The sequence below is a fragment of the Coenobita brevimanus genome, chromosome 47 (genome assembly GCF_032717465.1).
Source record: "Coenobita brevimanus isolate Jiangsu-jjx chromosome 47, ASM3271746v2, whole genome shotgun sequence".
Classification (NCBI taxonomy): Eukaryota; Metazoa; Arthropoda; class Malacostraca; order Decapoda; family Coenobitidae; genus Coenobita; species Coenobita brevimanus.
The window spans coordinates 1,628,114-1,650,598 of NC_137000.1; the positions used below are offsets into that span (position 1 = coordinate 1,628,114).

The following is a 22,485-nucleotide window of genomic DNA, read 5'->3' on the forward strand; positions in this document are numbered from 1 at the left end:
CCCCCTCCCTCACACCCTACATCCCTCCACCATCACCCCCACTAACTTCCCCAAACCCCAATCTCATCCCCATCTCTCCCTGGCATCACAACATTCAAAACTTCAAAATCATGCAGCTTCTAAACTATGGCATACATCAAACTAAAAACTGATACATAGTACCAGTACATATGCACTGTATTTTGTCACACCCCATATGAACAGGCAGAGATAAAAGAATGTTCAGAAATTTTTATGCACCAGTTGCACATCAGACTTTATTTCTGGAATTTATGGGTTTACCACTAAACAAAATCCTCTGGTGATCATATCGTATCATTTTATATAAAGGCTCCAACTATGTTTGCATGCATCAGCCTTGGTTCCCTACTGGTGGCTCTCCACACTGTTTGATCTTTGGCAGTCTCCCTATTCAGTTCCTTATCCCTGAGGCCACATTCCATGACCCTGTCCATGGTCTTTTGGTCTGCCTCTCGAAACCCTACCCTGACACTTTTCACCTTCTGCATCCTAATCCTCCATCCTCTCAACCCCATGACACTGAAAGGTTGAAACAAGATTAACTTACAACTCAGCTTGTTTGGTTCAGGGTATGGACAACCATTAAAACTTACATGGTCTTGCCGGTGTGCATTTTGAGTGAATTGTCTTCTTTCTTCCTTCGTCCCATCTTGAAACCAGTTGACGAAGTCTAACCACATCCACAACAGACCGACTCACATTCACCTGACACAACCGCTTGCAACTGAGAACTGCAACAATACAATTTTCAAGCCATCTGAGTCAAACTAAACTCTAAATTCCACACAAAAAATTATCAAAAATTAAAAAAACAAAAAAACAAAACATACAATACTCTGAATTCATGAACAGCTGCTAACATAACAATACTCGTACTAGTATTAAAAACATACATGATAATTAAGCCTTTATGAATAAGAATCATATACTGTTCTCATCAGCTGATGACTGCAATTCAAGAAGTTAATTTTTGCACTACAGAATTAATGACAATAAGGATCATCACAATGGTTCACTCTGCAAATCAGGAACAAATTTAGAGTAACATTCTGACACAGCAGTTCACATAATAGGCTTAACTCCTTTACTCCAATGAGGAACCTGCCCATGGTGATGCCACTACCCTGGGTGAACAGCAGATGCTCCTCCTGTCTGGGAACAATAGTTTCTCATCTAGCATTGCATCCCGTAAGGAAGGCCCCCAATCTACCCTGGCTGGATGTCGTCTCCCATGTGGGGACAACCATTCCCTACTCCTTTTTTATTTTTACCAAGGGAAATGACCCTCCTCATCCTTTCTCTTCTCACACTAGTCGGTATCATACACACAAAGCTCCCCTGTGCAGAAAGTTCTAGGTGGTTGAAATCTATGGGGCTTGAAGCCCCCTCCCCCCAGTCAAGATATGCTAGTTAGGGCAGATTAGGCTGGATTATTAGGTTTCCTATAGGAAATTTTAATATAAATACAGATGTGCTAGTGACAGCTACTGCACATGCACACTAAGGTGAAAGAGAACTTTCTGCTTGAGGAAACTTCCAATACCAGAGATACTGAGAGCAATCCTGGGCCCCAAACACAATACATATGCCCTGTTTGCTCCCTACACATCACAAATGCATGACAAACATGTGGAGCTTTCTGCAAAGAAAGGATCCACTGCACAGGCACTGCACATACAGACACCAGACAACACCACAGTACACAGGTGTGATAGGGGCAACACATCCACAAACACTAAAGTCACACACAACTCCCCACACCCCCTCCAATAACCTCTCCACTCACACTTTCACAGACAGCACAACTCAATCCCTGCCCACAAGAGTGTATAGTACTATATTTATACAACACATACCTAAACTGGGTCACATGCATAAAGTTCAACTATGCAAGAAGTTCTAAGTGATTTAAATCACAGGAGTTTGGGGGCAAAGCCCCCCACTTAGGTTGGACTGGATAATTAAGTTTCCAATCCACAACTTGGTGTGCTGGCTAAGCAAATCTCAAGGTTAATGTGTTAATTTCTGTTCTCTATAAATATCCAGCATTTGAACCAAGGTTCTAGAAAGCATCACATTCATTACATGTTACACGTACTAAAACGTGTTATTTTTCATTTTTGTATTACGTTTCTCAGCAAATGCTGCATTAATTACATTACCGAATACTGTACGTATTTCAACTGTACGGTATATTCATGTCAAAAACTCCACCTTGTACAGCATAGCCTAGTCATAATTGCTAACATATATACTGAACTACAGAAGTCAGTGTACCACTGGACAAAAAATAAATAAATAAATAAATACTATAAAATGAAAGGCTCCATTGAAAACTATGGGAGGCAACTAGTTGCGGCCACCAGTGGCCTCGTGCGAAAGCGGCCTAACATATGGCCAAAGAGGTGGACTTTATAATGTTGTTGTAATGAGACTGAGACTTGGTTATAAATAATGCTGGGAATTAACCAGAGATGACCCTGTACGGTGCACAGTCTGTGGGGCACCTGCAGCACACGTGCTGCAACACTATATAATGGAATGTCCACAAATGGCCAAGTATAGAAACCCACACCTTATGACACTGACTGAGCATATCTCATGGTTCATCAATGAAAATCTGTTACTTCCCTATCTTCCTGAATATCCTGAATTTGTGCCAAGGTTCTAGAAAGCGCTACATTCAAACGTGTACATTTGCAAATACAAATACTGTACCTGTTATCCTTCAGTCTATCTTATATTTATTATTCTGGAAAGCAAAATATTCAAATCTGTATACAGTCATCCCTTAACATCCGCACTTTCAACATACAGTACATGGTTTTAAATATCTGCAGTGGATATAACATACACGGTTTTAAATATCTGCTGGTGGATACAGTACTGGGGCCGGATTCACTAAAACAATCTACCTCGCTGAACTCTACTGACACTGTTCACTGCAAATGTAACATTATCCCAGGAACAGTTCATGGCTGTTTTTGTGATGGCATTATCCAGTGAATCAAATATAACACTGTTCCTTTTGGTCACTTGATTTTTTAATACCATTAACTCATCAGAGGAAAAGTTAGGACGGGTCGGGAGTATTTCTTTTCTTCCAGTTCTTTGCAATTCTGGTGGTGAAAGGCTTTGCTGTGTTTACCAGCTGATACAATGGGGAAATCTCCTTGAATGGTTGGTCATACCATGGCTTTGTGTGTAAGAGCCTCTGTCATTGGCTAATCTGAAATCAGCTGGTACCAGTAACAGCTGTAACCCCTGATGAACTTGAGGACCCTCCTCCCTTTGCCGAGGACAGGTAAAGTGAAAATTTTAACTTTTTATAGCTCTTCTTGCCCTTACTACTGTATTGTTTATTGGTCCCAATTAACGTGCCTATGGTGGATGTGTGAGCGTGCACTATTTGGGTAAGTGGAAAATGGGGAGGAGGCAGCGTCGCCCTGGTGGACGTTGGTGGAAGTATGCAGTAAAACACAGCTGGTCGGCAATGCGCACCAAGTTCAAAACACAGTTGAAAAAAAATGCCAGATTTTTTTTCTGGTTTTGTACGTTTTTGGGCCATTTTTGGGTTCCGAAGGCCCAGGCCCAAAAAGTCCAGGCATTGAGCATCCGGTTACTACAGGGATTACTGTAAAGGCAAAGAAAGTTGAAACAGAACGAGCGAACTAAAGAAGCGTATGAACAAGAAACGGACAGAAGAAAAGAGAGACACATGGACCAGATTAAAGAAACCATCAAAAATGGAAATAGTCTGAAATAGGCCCAAAGTAAAATGGCACTAGAAAAACAATTTATGTATACCACTGAAGATGAAGGGGAGCTGCAAGGCTTGGTGGATGAGTTTGGGAGAGCGTGTAAGAAATGGAATCTAAAGGTGAATGTAGGGAAGAGTAAAGTGATGGTCTTTGAGAGAGGTGAAGTCAGCGAATGTACAGCGAGGTTGGATGGTGAGGAATTGGAAAATGTGAGTACGTTTAAGTACTTGGGTAGTGTGATGAGTAAGGATGGAGGTTTGGAGGGTGAAGTGCTTGAAAGGGTACAGCAGGGAAGAAAGGTTGCTGGTTCCTCGAAAGCAGTGATAAGAAACAGGGAAGTGAGCATGAAAGTGAAAGAGTTACTACATGACAGTATTGTGATACCAACTTTAACGTTTGGAAGTGAAGCTTGGACGTTGTTGGAAGGACATAAGTCAAGAGTGAGAGCAGCGGAAATGAGATATTTAAGAGGAGCCTGTGGAGTCACATGGAGAGACAGGCTGACGAATGAGGATATAAAAGAGTGTCGTGGTGTGGATGTGATAGGAAGCGTTATGAGGAACACACTGAGGTGGTTTGGCCATGTGGAGAGGATGGAGGGTGAAAGACTGACAAAGAGAGTGTATGTGAGTGAGGTGGAGGGGGGAAGAGGGAGAGGGAGGCCGAGGATGAGATGGAGAGATGGGATGGAGAGGTATATGAGAGAGGGGGGTGTGAGTTGGGAGCAGGGCATTGAAATGGCGGGGGACAGGGTGACGTGGAGGCGATTTGTTTGTGGCCACCCCAAACGGGATTGAGGCGTCTGGCAATAGATAGATAGATAGATAGATAGAAAGACAAAAATGGTAAAGTCATTAAATGCTAGGACAGTGAAGACAGCTGAGTTGTATGCATCAGCAACACTACCAATAGCTAACTTTTCAGTAACATCTGGCGAAGTAAACAGTTCTCTTAAAAATATGAAAAGAGGGAAGGCCTCAGAAGATGGAAAAGTAGCAGACTTACTCTTGGATGCAGGAGTAGAAGTACGGTGCTATACAGACTCGCCAATTACCTCAGTGTATAAAAGACAAAATTCCCAAAACATGGTGTAGCCAAATGCAAGTTATTTAACCTTACAAAAAAGGCGACTCAAAAGATCTTAATAACTATCAACCCATTAGCTTATTATCATATATATACAAACTGTTCTCTGAAGTCCTTACCAACAGAATTACAATCACCTCGTGAACAGGCAGGATTCCGAAGCGAATATGCGATTACTGATCATCTACACAATGAATCAGCTGAGAAAACTTCAGAATATAATAAACCATCGTGCTCTGATTCTGTTGAGTACAGTCGCCCCAATAAGTGATGGCAGAGTTTCTGATTACTTCGGTCACTCTGCACTACCGTATGTTCAATGAAAACGGTGAAATGGTAAACATTCAATGCCTTCATCAGGTCATAGCAAATAAATTATATATTATATTGCGCTAAGAATGATGTAAAATGAACAACAGGAGGAGTGATATTATAAGTTAACACTTAGTTACCTTTCCCGATTTGAATGAATGTGAAATGTATTACTCCGCGGGCGGTGGGCAGTAGGCCAGGGGTTCTCTCTGTGTTGTACTACACGGGTACATAACTTGGCATGGTTATACTGTAGTTACCCTACACTAGTATACTTGTTAAATAAGCTGATATGTAAACAAATGGCGGGGAATCGTCGTGACCTCTTGACGGCGAAAAGTCCTGACGGCGAATTGTCTTGTTATGACAATTCGCCGTCAGGAAGATTCCCCTGTCATTTATTTACATATGAACACAGTTATATACTTGAATACAAATTCTTGTACAGTACCGTAAACACGTCTACAGTTACAAGATCAGATCATCGCTGTTGCAGGAAATCGTCTTGCCACTGGTATTATACAAGAGACAATATGCCTCTGATAACAATAACTGGGCTTCCATCATCCGGAAAAACTACGCGAACTAACGAAATAAAGAAATATTTTGAGAAGCAATGCAAGAAGGTAGTTGTCGTCAAGGAGAATGAATTACTTGGCGAGGTACGTGGGCTGACTTTAAATTCTTTGTAAACTGTAGTGGTGATCATATTTATGCAGGAATTTGTTGCCTACATGATATGAATTTACATAAGCTACTGGAACTGTAAACTGAAGACCTTTGATTTTCAAGTTATTAGGGTAAACGTACGCAATATTTGAGGCAGCAGAAGCGCCTTACCCAATCAGTTCTTCTTGAGAGTCTTATATGGTATTTTTCTGACTATTTCTGGGGTGGTAAATAAATATCTCATGCTAAATTTGTTTCTCCCAGTGTTTTGAGCTATGTTCTGCAGTGTCACCTCGTTTAATTTGTTAAACGTAATGGCAGATGGGTCTGCCCACACCTAAGTGTTGAAACCTAACCTAACCTAACTTAACTGTACCTAATAATTTAATCTAACCACCTCACCTCACCTGGCCTGACCTAGCATCCAGTTGGGAAACAAAATCCACCTCTTAGTATGCTAAGTAAGATTCTTCCATTACACCATACACAAACAGCCATAGGTAAAGCTTAAGAAACATGATTACAAAAACATTGGGAAATTCTTCAGCTGGAAAAGGTAATTTACCACCCTGAAAATAGAAAATTACAGTAAATGAACTGGAGGAATGTGAACTGAATTGGTAAGGTCCTTCTGCTGCCTCAAATAAAATGTATATTTACCATCATAGCTAACTGATCTGGTAAATAGTATGGACATAACTGGACCCAGATCAAGAGTCGAGTGTCACCTAAGCAAAGAAAGAAAGGAAAAAAAAATGCAGTGTACAATATTATCCTATACCAAGATGTTAAAAATTCTGTAGTATGTTAACATGGTGCAATACACCTGTTGGTTGCAGGGTTGATGTGTACCAGTATATATATATGATACTGTAAGGTGGGATATTCAACTCAATAAGGGGTACTGTGACTCAGGTTTTGCCTTTAATATTCTGCCGTTCTGCGCTGTAGTAACAGCTGCTGTAATATGCTGATCATTATAATATTAGATTGTATGCTTAATAATGACAGTTTATTGGTGTGACTGGGTGTATGACACCTAGTTACTGTTAAAGTGGTGTTATATCCTCACATAACTATGGGTTCGTAATAATGCCAAAGAGCACTCAGTGCCATACCTCTCAACTCCATCCCTCCACCTCATCCTCGGTCTACCTCTCCCTCTCCCTCCCTCCACCTCACCTACATACACCCTCTTAGTCAGCCTTTCATTCTCCATTCTCTCCAGATGTCCAAACCACCTCAGTGTATTTCTCCTATTTTTCTTAATCACATTCACATCCACCCTACAGCATTCTTTCACTTCTTCATTCGTCAGCCTGTCCCTCCATGTCACTCCACATGCTCCTCTCAAGTAACTCATTTCCACTTCTCTCACTCTTGACTTGTTCCCATCTAGCAAGGTCCACCCCTCGCTTCCATACGTCAGGGTAGGGATCACAGTACAGTACTATCATGCAGTGACTTCTTAACTTCCATACTCACCTCCCCATTTCTTACCACTGTTTTCAGTGAACCAACAGTGTTCCTTCCCTGCTGTACCCTTTCAAGCACTTCATCCCCAAAACTTCCATCCTTACTCATCACATTACCCAGGTACTTGAATGCACTCACATTCTCCATATTCTCACCATCCAACTTCACTGTGCATTCTGTGACTTCATTCCTCTCAAACACCGTAACTTTACTCATGTCTACATTAAATTTCAGATTCCTCTTCTAACACACTGTCCCACCTTGATCACAACACCATACTACAACCCTCCCCCTTCTGACATCCACCTATTAGAGATATCCTCAAACTGAGGTGATCGAGTTTACCTAGCTAGGCTTAGAACAGGACTTCACCCAGCCCCTGTCTGCTACCAGCTTATATTTGGGTTGGGTGGAATCACAGATGACATGTGCCCAAACATACATAATAGAGCACTGCACAGCACATGCCACACTAAGATACAGACACATCAACAGTGTAGGGAACCTGTAAAACCATCCCTCAGGGCAGTTGCATACCTGTAGTCGATTGATCTGCTTGATTAATCAGACTGGGTTTGAGAAACAACAATAACTGTACTGATGGTTTCCATTATCCTGGGCTAGTCTTAGAGCCTTTGATACATTAGATCTATTATATAGCAAGGTGGAGAAGGACGCCTTCCTGTGGTGGCACTAACATAGCAGATGGCTCTGCTGCCTGATTATACTGTACAAATGTCCCTTATCTCCCAGTCCCTCAAGAGGAGGAGGAGCAACTGCAGGTGAGACATACAACCTGCAGTCCACCAGTTTCATGTCTGTATGAGCCTGGAGTCACAAGCCTACAGTAGTCCAATATACTGTTATTCTGGGGATGTAGCACAGCCAAATCTGGAAAAATTTTGATTAAACTTGGCAGGATGATTGCAACTGTGTCACGGATCAGCTCATTTCAAATTCATGTCAAATGGAATTTTCCAGAGGTGTTTTGACCTCAGATTATTGATGCATAAATTGTTGTTTTTGAGGAAAATGTCAGAAATGGCTCTAATTTGTGCAAGTGCTGAGCAGCCAAACAGTGCCACAGAGCACTTGTTGAAATGAGATTGTCTCAAGGGCTTCTTTTGTATACTGATTTCTGTACCCTGAGAGATCAGAGAACGTTATGCAAAGTCTTTCCACTCCACGACAACAAAGATCGTCTCAGTAAGATAGTAACAAGTACTGTATATTTTTTTCAGAATAAGAATGCCATCCTCAGTGACTCGAAACAGGAAAAGGACCTGAGAGGAGCATTAAAAGCAGATGCTTTACGGGTTCTAAACAAGGACGATGTTGTCATCCTTGATGCTGCCAATTACATCAAAGGATACAGGTACAGTATGAGTAGAGAATCAGGTCTTTCTTAACTATCTATCTATCTACTGCCAGACCCCTTAATCCCGTAAGGGATGGCCACAAACAAATTGCCTCCATGTCGCCCTGCCCCCCCGCCATTTCACTGCCCTGTTCCCAGCTCACACCCCTCTCTCATATACCTCTCCACTCCATCCCTCCATCTCATCCTTGGCCTCCCCATCTCTCTCCCCTGTTCCACCTCACTCACATACACTTTCCTCGGAAGTCTCTAACTCTCCATCCTCTCCACATGGCCATACAACATCAGTGTGCTTCACCTAACACTTCATATCACATCCACATCCACACCACATCATTCCTTCACATCCTCATATGTCAGTCTATCTCTCCATGTTACTCTACATGCTTCTCTCAGATATCTCATTTCTACTGCTCTTACTCTTGACTTGCGTCCCTCCAACAAGTTCCAAGCTTCACTTCCATGTGTTAGAGTTGGTATTACAATACTGTCATGTAGTGATTTTTTCACTTCCATGCTCACCTCCTTGTTTCTTCTTACTCCTTTCAAGGAACCAACCTCATTGTACTTTCACTGACTTCACTTCTCTCGAAGACCATAACTTTACTCTTCCCTACATTCCCCCTTACTGTAGTTTCCGTTTCTTACACTCCCAAACTCATTCACCGTGCTTTGCAGCTCCTCTTCATTTTCATTTAACAACACAGTATGGGGAGTTTCCACACACTGCTCTCTCTCATTAGGGCCACTCCAACATCCACTGCCCTACCTTGTATCTCTTTCATAACCCCATCCATATGCAGACTGAACAACCATGGAGACATGACACATCCTTGCTTCAACCCAACCTTCAAGTAGAAAAATTCACTCGGTTCACTATCCACACCCACTGCAGCTTTAGCACCATCATACATACTCTTCACAGCATTCAACAGCTTCCCATCTACTCCATATATCCTTAATACTTTTCACAATCCTTGTCTATCCACCCTGTCATATGCTTCTTCCAAATCCATGAAGGCTGCATACAACTTCTTTCCCTTCTCTAGAAACTTTCATACTGAAGACCTATGAATGAATATCTGATCTGCACAACCTCTTCCCTTCCTAAAACCTCCCTGTTCTTCTCCAACTAATTCCTCTGTTATTTCCCTAACTTTGTCAATAAGTATCCTACCATAAACTTTTCCGATTACACTAGGAAGATGAATGCTCCTGTGATTACCTCACACTTCTTTTCCCCTTTTTCCTTTGTACAAGGGAATAATTATTATTATTTTTTTTAAATAACAGAACAGAGGAAGTAAAAACAAATGAATACAAAAAATAATCCATACACCAGATTACTGTTGTCCTGTGTTCATAAAATATCTTTAACAGTTAGACTTGAACAGCTGTGGGTTGAAGTTTAGAGGGAAACAACTCTGGGGAAGCGAGTTCCAGAGAGATGCAGTTCGGGGAATGAAAGAATTCTGATAGGCGGAAGTTCTGCAATATGGCTGAGTGACATTCCAGTCATGAGCGCTACCAGATGCCCATGTCGCACGAGGGAAGGGATGGAGAGGTGGCACCATGGATGCAACTTCGTCTGAGCATTTGCCATAAAAATATCTGTAAATAATGCTAGGGAGGCAACATTCCTTCTTTCTTGTAGGGGAGGTAGTTTATTTGTAATGGCAGGGTTGTTCATAATTCTAACAGCTTTGTTTTGAATTTTGTCTAGTTGTTTGAATGCAACCTGTCCACATCCATTCCACAAGGGTGAGCAATATTCAAGCTGAGCGCACATGACTCTTATAAATTATAGCCGACTGCTCATCAGTGAAGAAGTTATGGACTCTTTACAATAATCCAAGTTTCTTTGAGGTGGTTTTAGCAAGTGATCTAACATGAGAGGTCCAGCTGAAGGCATTGTTAAGTGAGGTGCTGAGAATTTCAGTACTTTTGGAGATGGGAATACAGTATTAGTAGCACTGAAGGTAATATACGAATTTGGCAATATCTGTCTATCAGTAAATTGTATATATTTAGTTTTACTAGCATTAAATGAGACAAGGTTGTTTTGTCCCCATTCACTGATCGTAGATAAGTCTTGATTTATGGAGATGGCTGTACTGAGTTGAGAGGTATAGATCTTAGACTTTGTAAATGGGTGTCTGAGTGTGAATGAACTACAGTATGTAGTGTTAAGTCATCTGCATATGAGTGGATGGGATTGTGGGTGACAGATAAGAGATCATTAATATGAACCAGGAACAGAGTTGGCGTCAGAACTGATCCCTGTTGCATGCCTGTGTTAACTGAGTGGATATTGGATTCTTTGGAACTGGGTGGATATTGGATTCTTTCCATGAATTTGGGAATGAAGAAATATGTATGCATAGTCTGAATAATATAGCTAGAACAGATGCAAGTTCAGGGGAACACTTTTTCAAAATAATTGGCTTAATTCCATCTGGGCCTGGAGCTTTGTTGGTAAGTAAATTGTCTAGGATGGATTTTACATATCTTGTCTGTATTTTAAGTGGAACAGTTTCGGGAGAGTCAAATTCTAGGACTGGGACGTTCTGGCTGGCATCCTCTATGGTAGAATTTCTGGCACATGTACTGGCAAAAATATCTGCTTTCCCACGTGGGTCATTTGTAATGTTGCCATCTGAAGATTTTAGTGGGGGAATGGATGATGACTTGTTAAAGTTATTTTTGAAAGAATTAAGAGTTGACTAGAATGTTCTATTGTCATTAGGGTTGTTAAGTACTTTTGATGCTTGCTTTTGAAGAAAGTTTGATTTAGCTAGATTTATTATAGCTTTTGCATGATTTCTAGCAATTTTAAATTGAGAGAGTGATTCAGATGTTTTTTATTTTAAGCAAGAGTTATCTGCTAATGACTTTTGGGCTGTTGCCCAATCCTCCGGGATTCTACCTTCCTCCCAGGCCAATCTGCACATCTTCCACATCCATTCTACTACTATCTCTCCCCCATGCTTCAGCATTTCACCACACACTTCATCAATTCCTGGGGCTTTCCCCATTTTAACTTTCTTCATTGCTTCCACAACCTCTGTCCTACTGATTTCTTCTCTCTTCTCACATCCCTCCTTCTCCCAGCCATTCCTCAGCCACTAATACTCGCATTACTTTCATTCTTTATGTTTAACAATTCCTTAAAATGTTCTCTCCATCTGCTTGCTTTTTCTCCCTTCTCCACTAGTAATCTACCATTTTTATCTTTCACTTCCTGACTAACTTCATTGCCACCCAGTTCAACTCTCTTTACCTCTTTCCAAAACATTTTCTCACATTCCCTCCATTTTACACTAAATTCCTTCCAAATTCCTCATCCATTCTTTTCTTACTCTCTCCCTCAAGTATTTTCACCTCTCTTCCTCTCTACTCTCTCTTCCGTCTCTCAATTTCTTCCACGTCCATTTCTCATCCACTCACTATATGCCTTCTTCTTTTGTGCCACAGCCTGTTTCACCTCTTCATTCCACCATGCTATTCTTTGCACCCCTTTTTGTCTTCTCTTCATCTCACATGCTGCACGGATTTCTTCTATGAATAGCATGCACACACCTTCCATGTCCCCCATCTGCTCCAATCCATACTTACCTAGTTGCTCCTCCACTTCTCTCTCATATTCTGCCTTTTTCTCGTCCTTTTGTAACCTTTTCACTCTCCTTGCATATACTACTTCCTCCTGTCCTACCCTTCTTCAGTTTCTCTATTTCACTTGGACCTTGATTCTGATCACCACCAAGTGGTGGTCAGAAAGTCCACTCCCCTAACCTCTATATGCTCTTGCATCCATTACACACCTTTGCATCCTTTCATCCACACACACACATAATCAGTCATTGCCTTCCATTCTTTCAGTTTACCACCCATCCTGCTCATCACTCGCCATGTATACATATGGATTATTCTGTGCCTGAAGAGGGTATTGGCTATTACCAACCCCCTCCTGGCACAAATGTCCACTAAAGCACTGCCATTCTCATCTGTCTCAGCAGGCACACCCCACTCACCAACTACTCCATCCACCTTCACATTCCCTACATTACCATTCATATCGCCCATAAAAAACACTCTCATTCCTTTCAGACTTTTCCATGCACACTTCCATATTTGCCCAGAACTCTTCTCTCACTCTGCTTGCACGATCTTGCATTGGCGCATACACCCACACAATCACTCACATTTGTAGTCCAACTTTCAATCTTACCCACACAATCCTTGAGCCAGCCGATCCATACTCTCTTATATTCTCCTTCTATCTGTTACTCACCACAATACGCACTCCTTCTTTTGCCCTCTCATTCTCACCTACTCCCACACATATACCTCATCCATACTCCCATTCTTTCCCACTCTTACCTCTCCATTTAGTTTCAGTTATTTCACATACATCCACCGTCACACTCTCAAGCACCTGGACAATCTCTCTCACTTTCACGTCATCATTTTGCACCCCCTACATTCCACGTTGCCATCCGTATCACTTCCTTTGTTCGATCCTTAGTCACCATCGTTTGGTCAGTCCTGGTCCAAGAAGTGTATTTTTAGTTAGTTGTTTTCCAGGAGGGGGCACTAACCCTTCACCAACCCACTTGTTGTCACGTAGGGAACACATGTTGTGTGGTTATAAGGTTACCACCCAGCGTTGTAAATGCTTCCCTGGTTTACAGGAAATCATTTGGCATGCCAATCAGTGTAGAGCTACCCTAAAAACAGAGTACCACTACACTAAGTGGGTGGAAGGTGGGTGCCCCCAATTAACTGCCTGATGATAATGGAAGTATCAGTTTTCACCCCTATAGGCCTTCAATTTTATGAAGGCAGTTTAGGTGGGGCTGCCTAAGACCTCACACCACTTGCTCAGTTGCCACATCACTGCTGCCACACTCGTGTAAGTACTCCTGCTCACCTGTCTCTTCCTCTCTCTCTCTCTCTCTCTCTCTCTCTCTCTCGTATTTTAAGGTAGTAACTACTTATAAATGAATTTTAAATATGTTATACATGTCAAAAAATATATATATATATATATAAATTCCTTAAGACTTGTCAGCATTACTTTTGCTATGTTGTCAAGTGCAGTGACACGAGGGATAGCCTTGTGTGCGCGGGTCATACTCGGTCAGTCTCCCACCATGGAAGCTTGCCCATCAAAAGTCAAAACAAGAGAAAAAATAAAGAAAAAATTAGAAGTAGTTAATATAAATATGAGAGAGAGAGAAAGAGAGAGAGGAGCACGTGTGGCGGCGATGTGGCAACTGAGCTAGCGGTGTAAAGTCTTAGGCGGCCCCACCCAAACTTCCTTCATAAAATAGAAAGCTCATAGTAGACCTTTTATCCATGAGCAAAAAGAATGTCGAAACCATGTCAGTTACTGTGCGAGGCCAAAACTGTGGAAACACATAACTGCTGCTTTCCTTGTTTATAGTCCACCTGTACCAGGTGTACTGCAGTCATCACTGCAGTGGAACACTACTGTGTATTGTAGTGATCTATACTACACTGCTCCCACCAGTTATAGAATACACAAATAAACCTATCTACCTACTGCCAGACTTCTTAATCCCGCAAGGAGTGGCCACAAACAAAACGCCTCCATGTCGCCCTGTTCCCCGCCATTTCACTGCCCTTCCCCCAGCTCACACCCCCCTCCCATATACCTCTCTACTCCATCCCTCCCTCTCATCCTCGGCCTCCCCCCCTCCACTTCACTCACACACACTCTCCTCGTTAGTTTCTCGCTCTCCATCCTCTCCTCATGTCCAGACCACCTCGGTGTATTTCTCCTAACACTTTCTATCACAACCACACTCACACTGTAACACTCCTTCATTTACTTGCTCATTAATTTTGTCAGCCTCTCTGTCCGTGTAACTCCTCATGTTCCTCTCGGGTAACTCATTTCCACTTCTCTCACTCATGACTTGTGTCCTTCCAATGAGGTCCAAGCTTCACTTCCATACATTTGAGCTGGTATCACAATACTATCAAACAGCGATTTCTTTTCTTCCATGCCCACTTTCCTATTTTTTATCACTGCTTTCAAAGAACCAGCCACCTTTCTTCCTTGTTGTACCCTTTTAAGCACTTCAACCTCCAGGCTTCTATCCATACTCATCACACAACTGAAGTACTTAAATGCACTCACATTTTCCATTTACTCATCATCCAACCTCACTGTACATTCAGTGACGTCATTTCTCTTGGAGACCATAACTTTATTCTTTCCTACATTCACCTTTAGATTCAGTTTCTTATACACTCTTCCAGATTCATTCACCAAGCCTCATAGTTCCCCATTGTCGCCACTTAACAATACAGTATCATCTGCAAACCTTGCCTGCAATATCTTCCTTGACTTCCGATTGACCGAGGTCATCACTCACCAAGTTATTTGTTTCGAACTTGCATGATGACCACTGGTCAGCAGCCAGTCAGCTAGAAGACACTGATTTAATTTTCCCCATTTTCTTCATTAATCTTCTCAGAATCAGGTCAATTCTGTTGTTTTATCACAACCAACAGCAGAGATTTTATTAATCTGAAAGTTGATTATAGGAGCATGATTGGTAATAAGCATACCCTTACTTTTCTTTTTCAGCTACTAACAAAAAAAAGTCTTCATTGATAATGTTCATATGGTACATTTCTGCCATTTTGAATGTTGTACTTATATTCCTTGGATCACCCCCAAAGACAACCATAAGTAAATGTCTGATTGGCATCTTATAATACAGATATGAACTCTACTGTGCCAGTAAACAGCTGAAAACAACCCAGTGCCTTGTTCAGATCTTGGCTGCGATTGAACAGGCATGGGAGTGGAATGAGGAGAGGCCTGAGGGGGAGCGCTACACCCGGGAAGTATTTGATGGGCTGGTGGGCCGTTATGAGGCGCCTAACAGTAGCAATAGGTAAGGGTTTCAAACCTGATTCTTGCTCTGCTTAACTGCATAAATCAGAGTGTGTTTTTCAGATGACTGTATTTGGCTTAGATAAACCCAGTTATAAAAATGCCCTTGAATGCCCTCCCTGTTCCTCAAAAGGAAAATGGGCTGTAGATGGGGTACTTCTGCCTGCAGTTCACCATGATCACATCTAGATGTGCCTGGAGCCACACCACTAACAACCATGAAAGTGCGCTTTGTGAGCACGTGACGAGCGAGCAAGCATTTGTACGTACAGCTATCGTCATTTCATCTTGGTGTAAACTTTTGGCATTTCTGGTGAGGTAGCTGAACAATAACAGAAGAGTAAATTGAGCTAAAATATTCACACACACACACACACACGCGTGCATGTGCGCACACATGCACACGCGCACACACACACACGCGCACACACACACACCAGAAGAAAGGGGAAAACAACTCATACCTCGCATGTGTCACTTCATAGTGCTTAAATCGATTTCATAGTGTAGCATGTCAACTGAAGCTCTTGGTATATTCCCTTGGAAAACTGAGATTCCAAGGGGTTTCTTTGGTCTCATGAGTAAGTATATAGCCAAAGACAAACTGTATTGAATATATCTACTATCTGCTAAAAGAATCTTTTTATCTCACAAAGTTGAAAAGCTATTAGCCTCTGAAAACCATTGCAGTCGAGCCGTGTCATGTCAGGCCACTCATTTCTCTGCTGAACATGAACATCGCGTCACTACACTTGCTTCACTTGCTCATAACAGCTGTACATATTACCAAGCTTACTGTTGGTTGCCTGAATTCTTACATTATCATAGCAGCAACAGAAACAGTATTTGAGCTTTTCTCGCTAAGCTGTACAGTTATAACAGTACAGTACACTGTTTTTTAAGATATGTTTCATTTCTTTTATAGATGGGATGCCCCGTTATTCACAGCGGTAGCTAATGAGGCCTTGGACTTGGAGGGTATACATGCAGCTCTCTATCTTAGCCGACCACCCCCACCCAATCAGTCCACACAAACCCAACCTCTTACTTCCACGAACTTCCTTTATGAGCTTGACCACACCACACAGGTCAGGAAAGCCTCCCCTTCTTTTTTAATTTGTTTTTCAAAAAAGATAAGGTCAGGAACAAGAGCACTGAAGAATACATACATTTGGCATACTGTAATACTTATTGTCTCAAAAAGTATGCTGACAGTAGTTTGATTATTCTAGAATGAAAGTAACTGGACTACTCCCCAACCAACAGGAGATAGTGAAAGGACAAAATCCTGAGAAAAATTAGTTTGAGAAAATAAAAAATCCATCCATCTATCATCCAGTTCTACATTGCCCCATGAGGAGCGTAGAAGCCCGGGGCTAGGCAATTCGGTCCTGACATTTAAGTTGAGAGTGACCAGCCTCACTCATCCCTGAGTGGCATTACATGAGCAATAACCCCAACCACCCCTTGGATATAAACCTTCACCGGCTCAATCTGATTGGAGCGTTGTAATTACCCACTAAACCACCAGGTGCCATAATTGGTTATATGGTTACCACCCAGCATAGTAAATGGTTTCCTGGTGTACAGGAAACCATTAGGCTTGTCACAAAGTGTAGAGTCACCCACAGGCAGAAGGAAGAGGAAAGAATGAAGGAAAGAAAGACAAAAGAGGGAATGTAAACTCACTTGTAGGTAGAAGGACGAGGAAAGAATGAAGTAAAGAAAGACAGAAGAGGAAGGAAGCTGTCTACAAGAGTAGCTCATGTGACCTGAAGGAAGAACTGTGAGGAAGGTGCAGATAGTAGTTTAAGACAAATCAGAATAATCAAGGGCCTGAAATACCACTATATTGAGAAAAGATGAGGTCTTTGTCAAGTCAGATTTGCAGCTTTAGTAAGTGCTGTTAATTATTCTGTTCCATAACAGAGGTGTCTCTATGAATTGTAAAATTTCAAAATAGACCTTCAGATACCAGTAAATGAAAAACTTGCCTTGACCTTTACAGGAGGTAACAAACTGCATCATATCAGCACAAAAAACCTTGGTGGTCGGGGATGCCATAAGAGTGCCAGGGGTGGAAGAGCCACTCCATCTGGGACGCAAAGTGAGTCTTACTGAGGATCATATTTTCAGTGGCTTTGTAGATTCAAACATCTCTACCTTAACAATGTATTTTGCATGTTACACATCATTATCCTCTTGTAATAGCATACAAGAGACTGTAAAGGTGTAACAGGCAAAGTAAGCTGCTGAGGAAGAGGTGCTACAAAGTGTCTTATATTATTTAAATATCACCCTTGATGTGAAAGTGGATCAGTCCCTTCAGTAAGAGGCAGTATATTATGGTTAATTCTTGCTGCCTCCAGGTTCACTCAGCTTAGGACAAACCTCTGGTACTGAAGGAGGAAATAAGGCTATATCTCACTGCTGTCCTCTGGTTCGAAAAACCTCTTCTTTGTCCAGTCAGATCATCTGGAAGCAGGAATAATAAAGTGCAAAAGATGTCCTCAAGCTGAATGGGTCAAGTTAATACCCGTTGCATGAACAGTAATTATTGTCAAACAGCTAAAATTTGCCTTAAGTTCAGATGGAAGTTAAATTATGACTGTGAACAGAAAGAAGCATAACATTTTTTTTTTTCCCTATGCCCATGAAAATAAAAATTAAAAGTTGCAAGAGGTGAAATGATGTTTCATTATAGCCTACTTAGTGATCTGTTGTATTTGTACAGGTGACTCTAGCTGAGCTGACCCGAGCCAGGAGACAATTCATCTCATATACCAAGATGCACCCGGTGGAGGACTGCGGAAAGTTGACCACCCTCTTTGTCCAGTACCTCAATACTACTCTTTCCTGATTTTCAGTACTATTTCATCTGTTGTTTTTGTTTAGTACGTATGCTCATGGGTATTAGTTTCTTCACTTTTTACCCTATAGTCTACCCTTGACTGAACAGATGTTTTAGCTAAGGCTTCATACTAAATAGGCATGTGGTTAGTGTTTTAAATAATTTTTAGACTGCACAAGTAACAATGCCATTGTGAACATTCTTTGTGTGGTCTAGCAAAGCTTCAAGCTACTGTAACACCCTCACACTGGACAACAGGTCTTTATTTGGTGTGAAACCCTGGCATTGACTTCCCTTCAAACAAGGCAGAATTAATGGGTGAACAGAAAATCTAGCTCACAAGTGTACCCAGCTTTTCCAGCTCCTGCATCCTTTTCAAATTTTGAATTTTTTTTTTTACATCCTGTCAACAGAGTGTAAAGCAGAATTTCATTAATCTGCCATTCACTGATGTGGCCGTTTTTTGTATTATGTTGAAAGTAAAAACATTTTTTAAAAAATCACTAGAAATGTTATTTCTGCCAGTGGTCATCACGCATCTTACAGCTTGTGACTGAAGACTACTACATACAAAATTTGTTACTACTTGTTAATTGTATACCATCACATTTTTTGTATGTTAATTAAACAAATACAGTAAATTACACAATATTTTCTAATCCCATTCTTCAGTGTTTAATATGCAGAGCTACCTGGCCACTTTTTATATCTTGATTCAGTTTTTATTCTATGTTTTAGACGTAAGAAGCACTCATCTCTTTCAGTCCGAGGAAGTGTTGTAGCTAAATATAAATCATGGTATTAGCGAAGATAAAATTTTAAAATACATCCTTTGGGGTGAATAATGTAAAAGAGATTGTTTCTAAGCATTTTAGTTTGATAATGTCTCTTAAAAACTGAGAAGAGTTGTCAACATTAGGTGGAATAAAATCAAGAAGGCCATAAAGCTAAATGAGTTAGAATATCAAAACACTGTACTGTATCAGAAGAAAATTATAGTACAATATGATAAATATAGCAGCTATATGTAATCCAACCATCCAATGTCCACATTTCTCCTACTCCATCTGTGGTTTGGAGGTCTGAGGCAGCTCTTTTAAAATTACCATACATTTTGTGTACCACAATAATAATAATAATAATAATAATAATAATAATAGTAATGATAATAATAATAAATACTGTAATAATAATAATCTGGTCTTTTGTTTCTCAAAAGTGCCAGTTCTTCCATAGGGAATTCACTGACGCTTGACACACATACATTAATTTTACATCATCATCATCATCATCCTGACCTCCTTTCCCACCCTAGGGCAGCGTGAGGAGTAGCAACGTCCAGACAACCCAAGTTTGCCCAAGCTAATTAGGCCAATGGGCTACGTTTCCATTGCTCATCATTCAAGCCCCCAGAATTATTTTTACAATTGCATGAATTGTGACATCTCTCATATACAATGCAAACTTCATCAGTAAAAAAAAAAAAAAAGTACCTCTCTCCAGGTCATAGCAATTTTGAAAAAAGAAAGGCTTTTAGCTGTCGCTTAAAGGATTCAACAGAAGAGTTGTCTCATGGACAATGGCAGCCTAATATATATGAGGCGTGACAAAAAAGAAACAGGACTTTGGCTGCTAATCACACGATTCAGCAGCCATTCAGTATGAAGTACGTCATAGTGCTGCCCAACATCTCAGCACTGTATGAGAAAAATAGCACTTCAATTAACCTATTATCTTTCTTTTCACAGGTGGTTTTGTAGCTCCTGTCAAGTGCCCTCTGTCACAGAATGAGCCTTGAGCAAAGGATTGACATCATGTTCTTGGCTGACTTGGGAAAAATTCCAGCAGAAACCCTTGCCATGCTGAAGGATGTGTACGGAGAGGATACAATGTCCTGTACACATGTCTACGAGTGGCGCAAGAGGTTCAGGACAGGGCAAGATGTCGTGGAGGATGACCCAAAACCAGGACGTCCCTCAATAATGTGAAATGATGCCAACATCCAGAAGGTCAGGGAACTGGTGTGAAGTGATCACAGACTGACAATCAGAATGATGGCTGAGCAACTGGGAATAAATAGGGAGTCAGTGAGGCCCATCTTACTGGAAGATTTGGGCATACAGAAGATTTGTGCAAAGTTGGTGCCTAAACTGCCCTCTGAGGACCAAAAGACTCACCATGTGGATGTGTCACGGGACATTTTGGAGCATCACCCCACCCCATCCTGAACCTCTTGTGCCACTCATGGAATTGTGTATGGGACATTGTTTCCTCTTCATACACATCCTTCAGCATGGCAAGGGTTTCTGCTGGAGTTTTTCCCCACTTAGCCAAGAACTTGATATTAATCCCTTGCTCAAGACTCATTCTGTAACAGGGCACTTGATAGGAGCTGCAAAACCACCTGTGAAAAGAAAGACAATAGGTTAACTGAAGTGCTGCTTTTCTCATACAGTGCTGAGATGTTGGGCAACATTATGATGTATTTCATAACTGCGTGGCTGCTGAATCGTGTGATTAGCAGCCAAAGTCCTGTTTCTTTTTTCTCACACCTCATAATCTATGGGCTCTATACACAAAAGAACAATCAGAGAAAGATGACTGGTGAATGGCTCCAGGCTCGTCAAGACACAAGGAATCATCTTCGCTACATAACATCACACCTATATGAAACGATGGGAGTTTTAACAATTCAGCAAGATACTTTGGTTCACCAAACTTATGAACCTTGAATGTAATACGACACAGTTTAAATTCAATTCTAGCCTTTACTGGTAACCAATGCAGATCAATCAATGCAGATCAATTAGGAACGGGGTAGTCGAGGTTTCTCGGGGGAAGACCAAAGATAAGCCGTGCTGCCCTGTTCAACAAAGACTGAACTTTTGTTAGTATATTATTTGGAAGACCAATCCACAGTGAATTACAATACTCGACACAAGACAAGACCACTACAAGGACCAATGTTATGAGGCAATGTCTATACAGGAATTTTCTCACATAGTACATACTCTGATATGCAGGTTACACCCTCTGACAACTTGATTAATATGTTCTTTGTAATGTAGACAAAAGTAAAGTTATGGTGTTTGAGAGGAATGAAGTCACAGAGTGTGCAGTGAGGTTGGATGGTGAGGATATGGAGAATGTGAGTGCATTCAAGTACTTGGGTAGTGTGATGAGTAAGGATGGAACTTTGGGGGATGAAGTGCGTGAAAGGGTACAGCAGGGAAGGAAGGTTGTTGGTACACTGAAAGCAGTGATGAGAAATAGGGAGGTGAGTATGGAAGTTAAGAAGTCACTGCATGATAGTATTGTGATCCCTACCCTGACGTATGGAAGCGAGGCATGGACCTTGCAAGAGGGGAACAAGTCAAGAGTGAGAGCAGTGGAAATGAGTTACCTGAGAGGAGCATGTGGAGTGACGTGGAGGGACAGGTTGACGAATGAAGAAGTGAAGGAACGCTGTGGGGTGGATGTGGATGTGGTTGAGAAGATTAGGAGAAATACACTGAGGTGGTTTGGACATGTGAAGAGAATGGAGAATGAAAGTCTGACTGAGAGGGTGTATGTAGGTGAGGTGGAGGGAGGGAGAGGGAGAGGTAGACCGAGAATGAGGTGGAGGGATGGAGTTGAGAGGTATGGCACTGAGTGCTCTTTGGCATTATTACGAACCCATAGTTATGTGAGGATATAACACCACTTTAACAGTAACTAGGTGTCATACACCCAGTCACACCAATAAACTGTCATTATTAAGCATACAATCTAATATTATAATGATCAGCATATTACAGCAGCTGTTACTACAGCACAGAGCGGCAGAATATTAAAGGCAAAACAAAATAATTAAGAACAAGGAGATAAACGTTAGCAGTGGGGTACAGTACAGAATGTTGTATGGATAAGAAGTGCAACTCAACTATCTTGTACAAAAACTGTAATTACCAAATGGGAGGTGCTACTGGTTATGGCCAGTGGAAAAAGAACTAACTCTGCA

General features: G+C 41.4%; 1 protein-coding gene across 2 annotated transcripts; it reads left to right on the plus strand.

The window, feature by feature from the left end:
- The first annotated feature begins 5,539 nt into the window (after positions 1-5,539).
- Positions 5,540-19,085, plus strand: LOC145398911 (protein KTI12 homolog). 2 transcript variants are annotated; one of them, XM_080271638.1, is made up of 6 exons: positions 5,540-5,842; positions 8,567-8,700; positions 15,459-15,635; positions 16,560-16,722; positions 17,643-17,741; positions 18,369-19,085. In XM_080271638.1, exons 1-6 carry the CDS (start codon positions 5,714-5,716, stop codon positions 18,492-18,494), a joined length of 828 nt encoding a protein of 275 aa, XP_080127764.1. In that variant the 5' UTR covers positions 5,540-5,713; the 3' UTR covers positions 18,495-19,085. The 2 variants fall into 2 exon arrangements, with proteins under 2 accessions (XP_080127764.1, XP_080127765.1); XM_080271639.1 differs by lacking the exon at positions 17,643-17,741.
- Positions 19,086-22,485: the final 3,400 nt, after the last annotated feature.

Coding starts and splice junctions, on each gene's coding strand:
- LOC145398911 (XM_080271638.1), top strand. CDS start 5,714: ATGCCTCTGATAACAATAACTGGGCTTCCATCATCCGGAAAAACTACG. Junction 5,843..8,566: donor AGAATGAATTACTTGGCGAG/GTACGTGGGCTG, acceptor TATTTTTTTCAG/AATAAGAATGCCATCCTCAG. Junction 8,701..15,458: donor AATTACATCAAAGGATACAG/GTACAGTATGAG, acceptor CTTATAATACAG/ATATGAACTCTACTGTGCCA.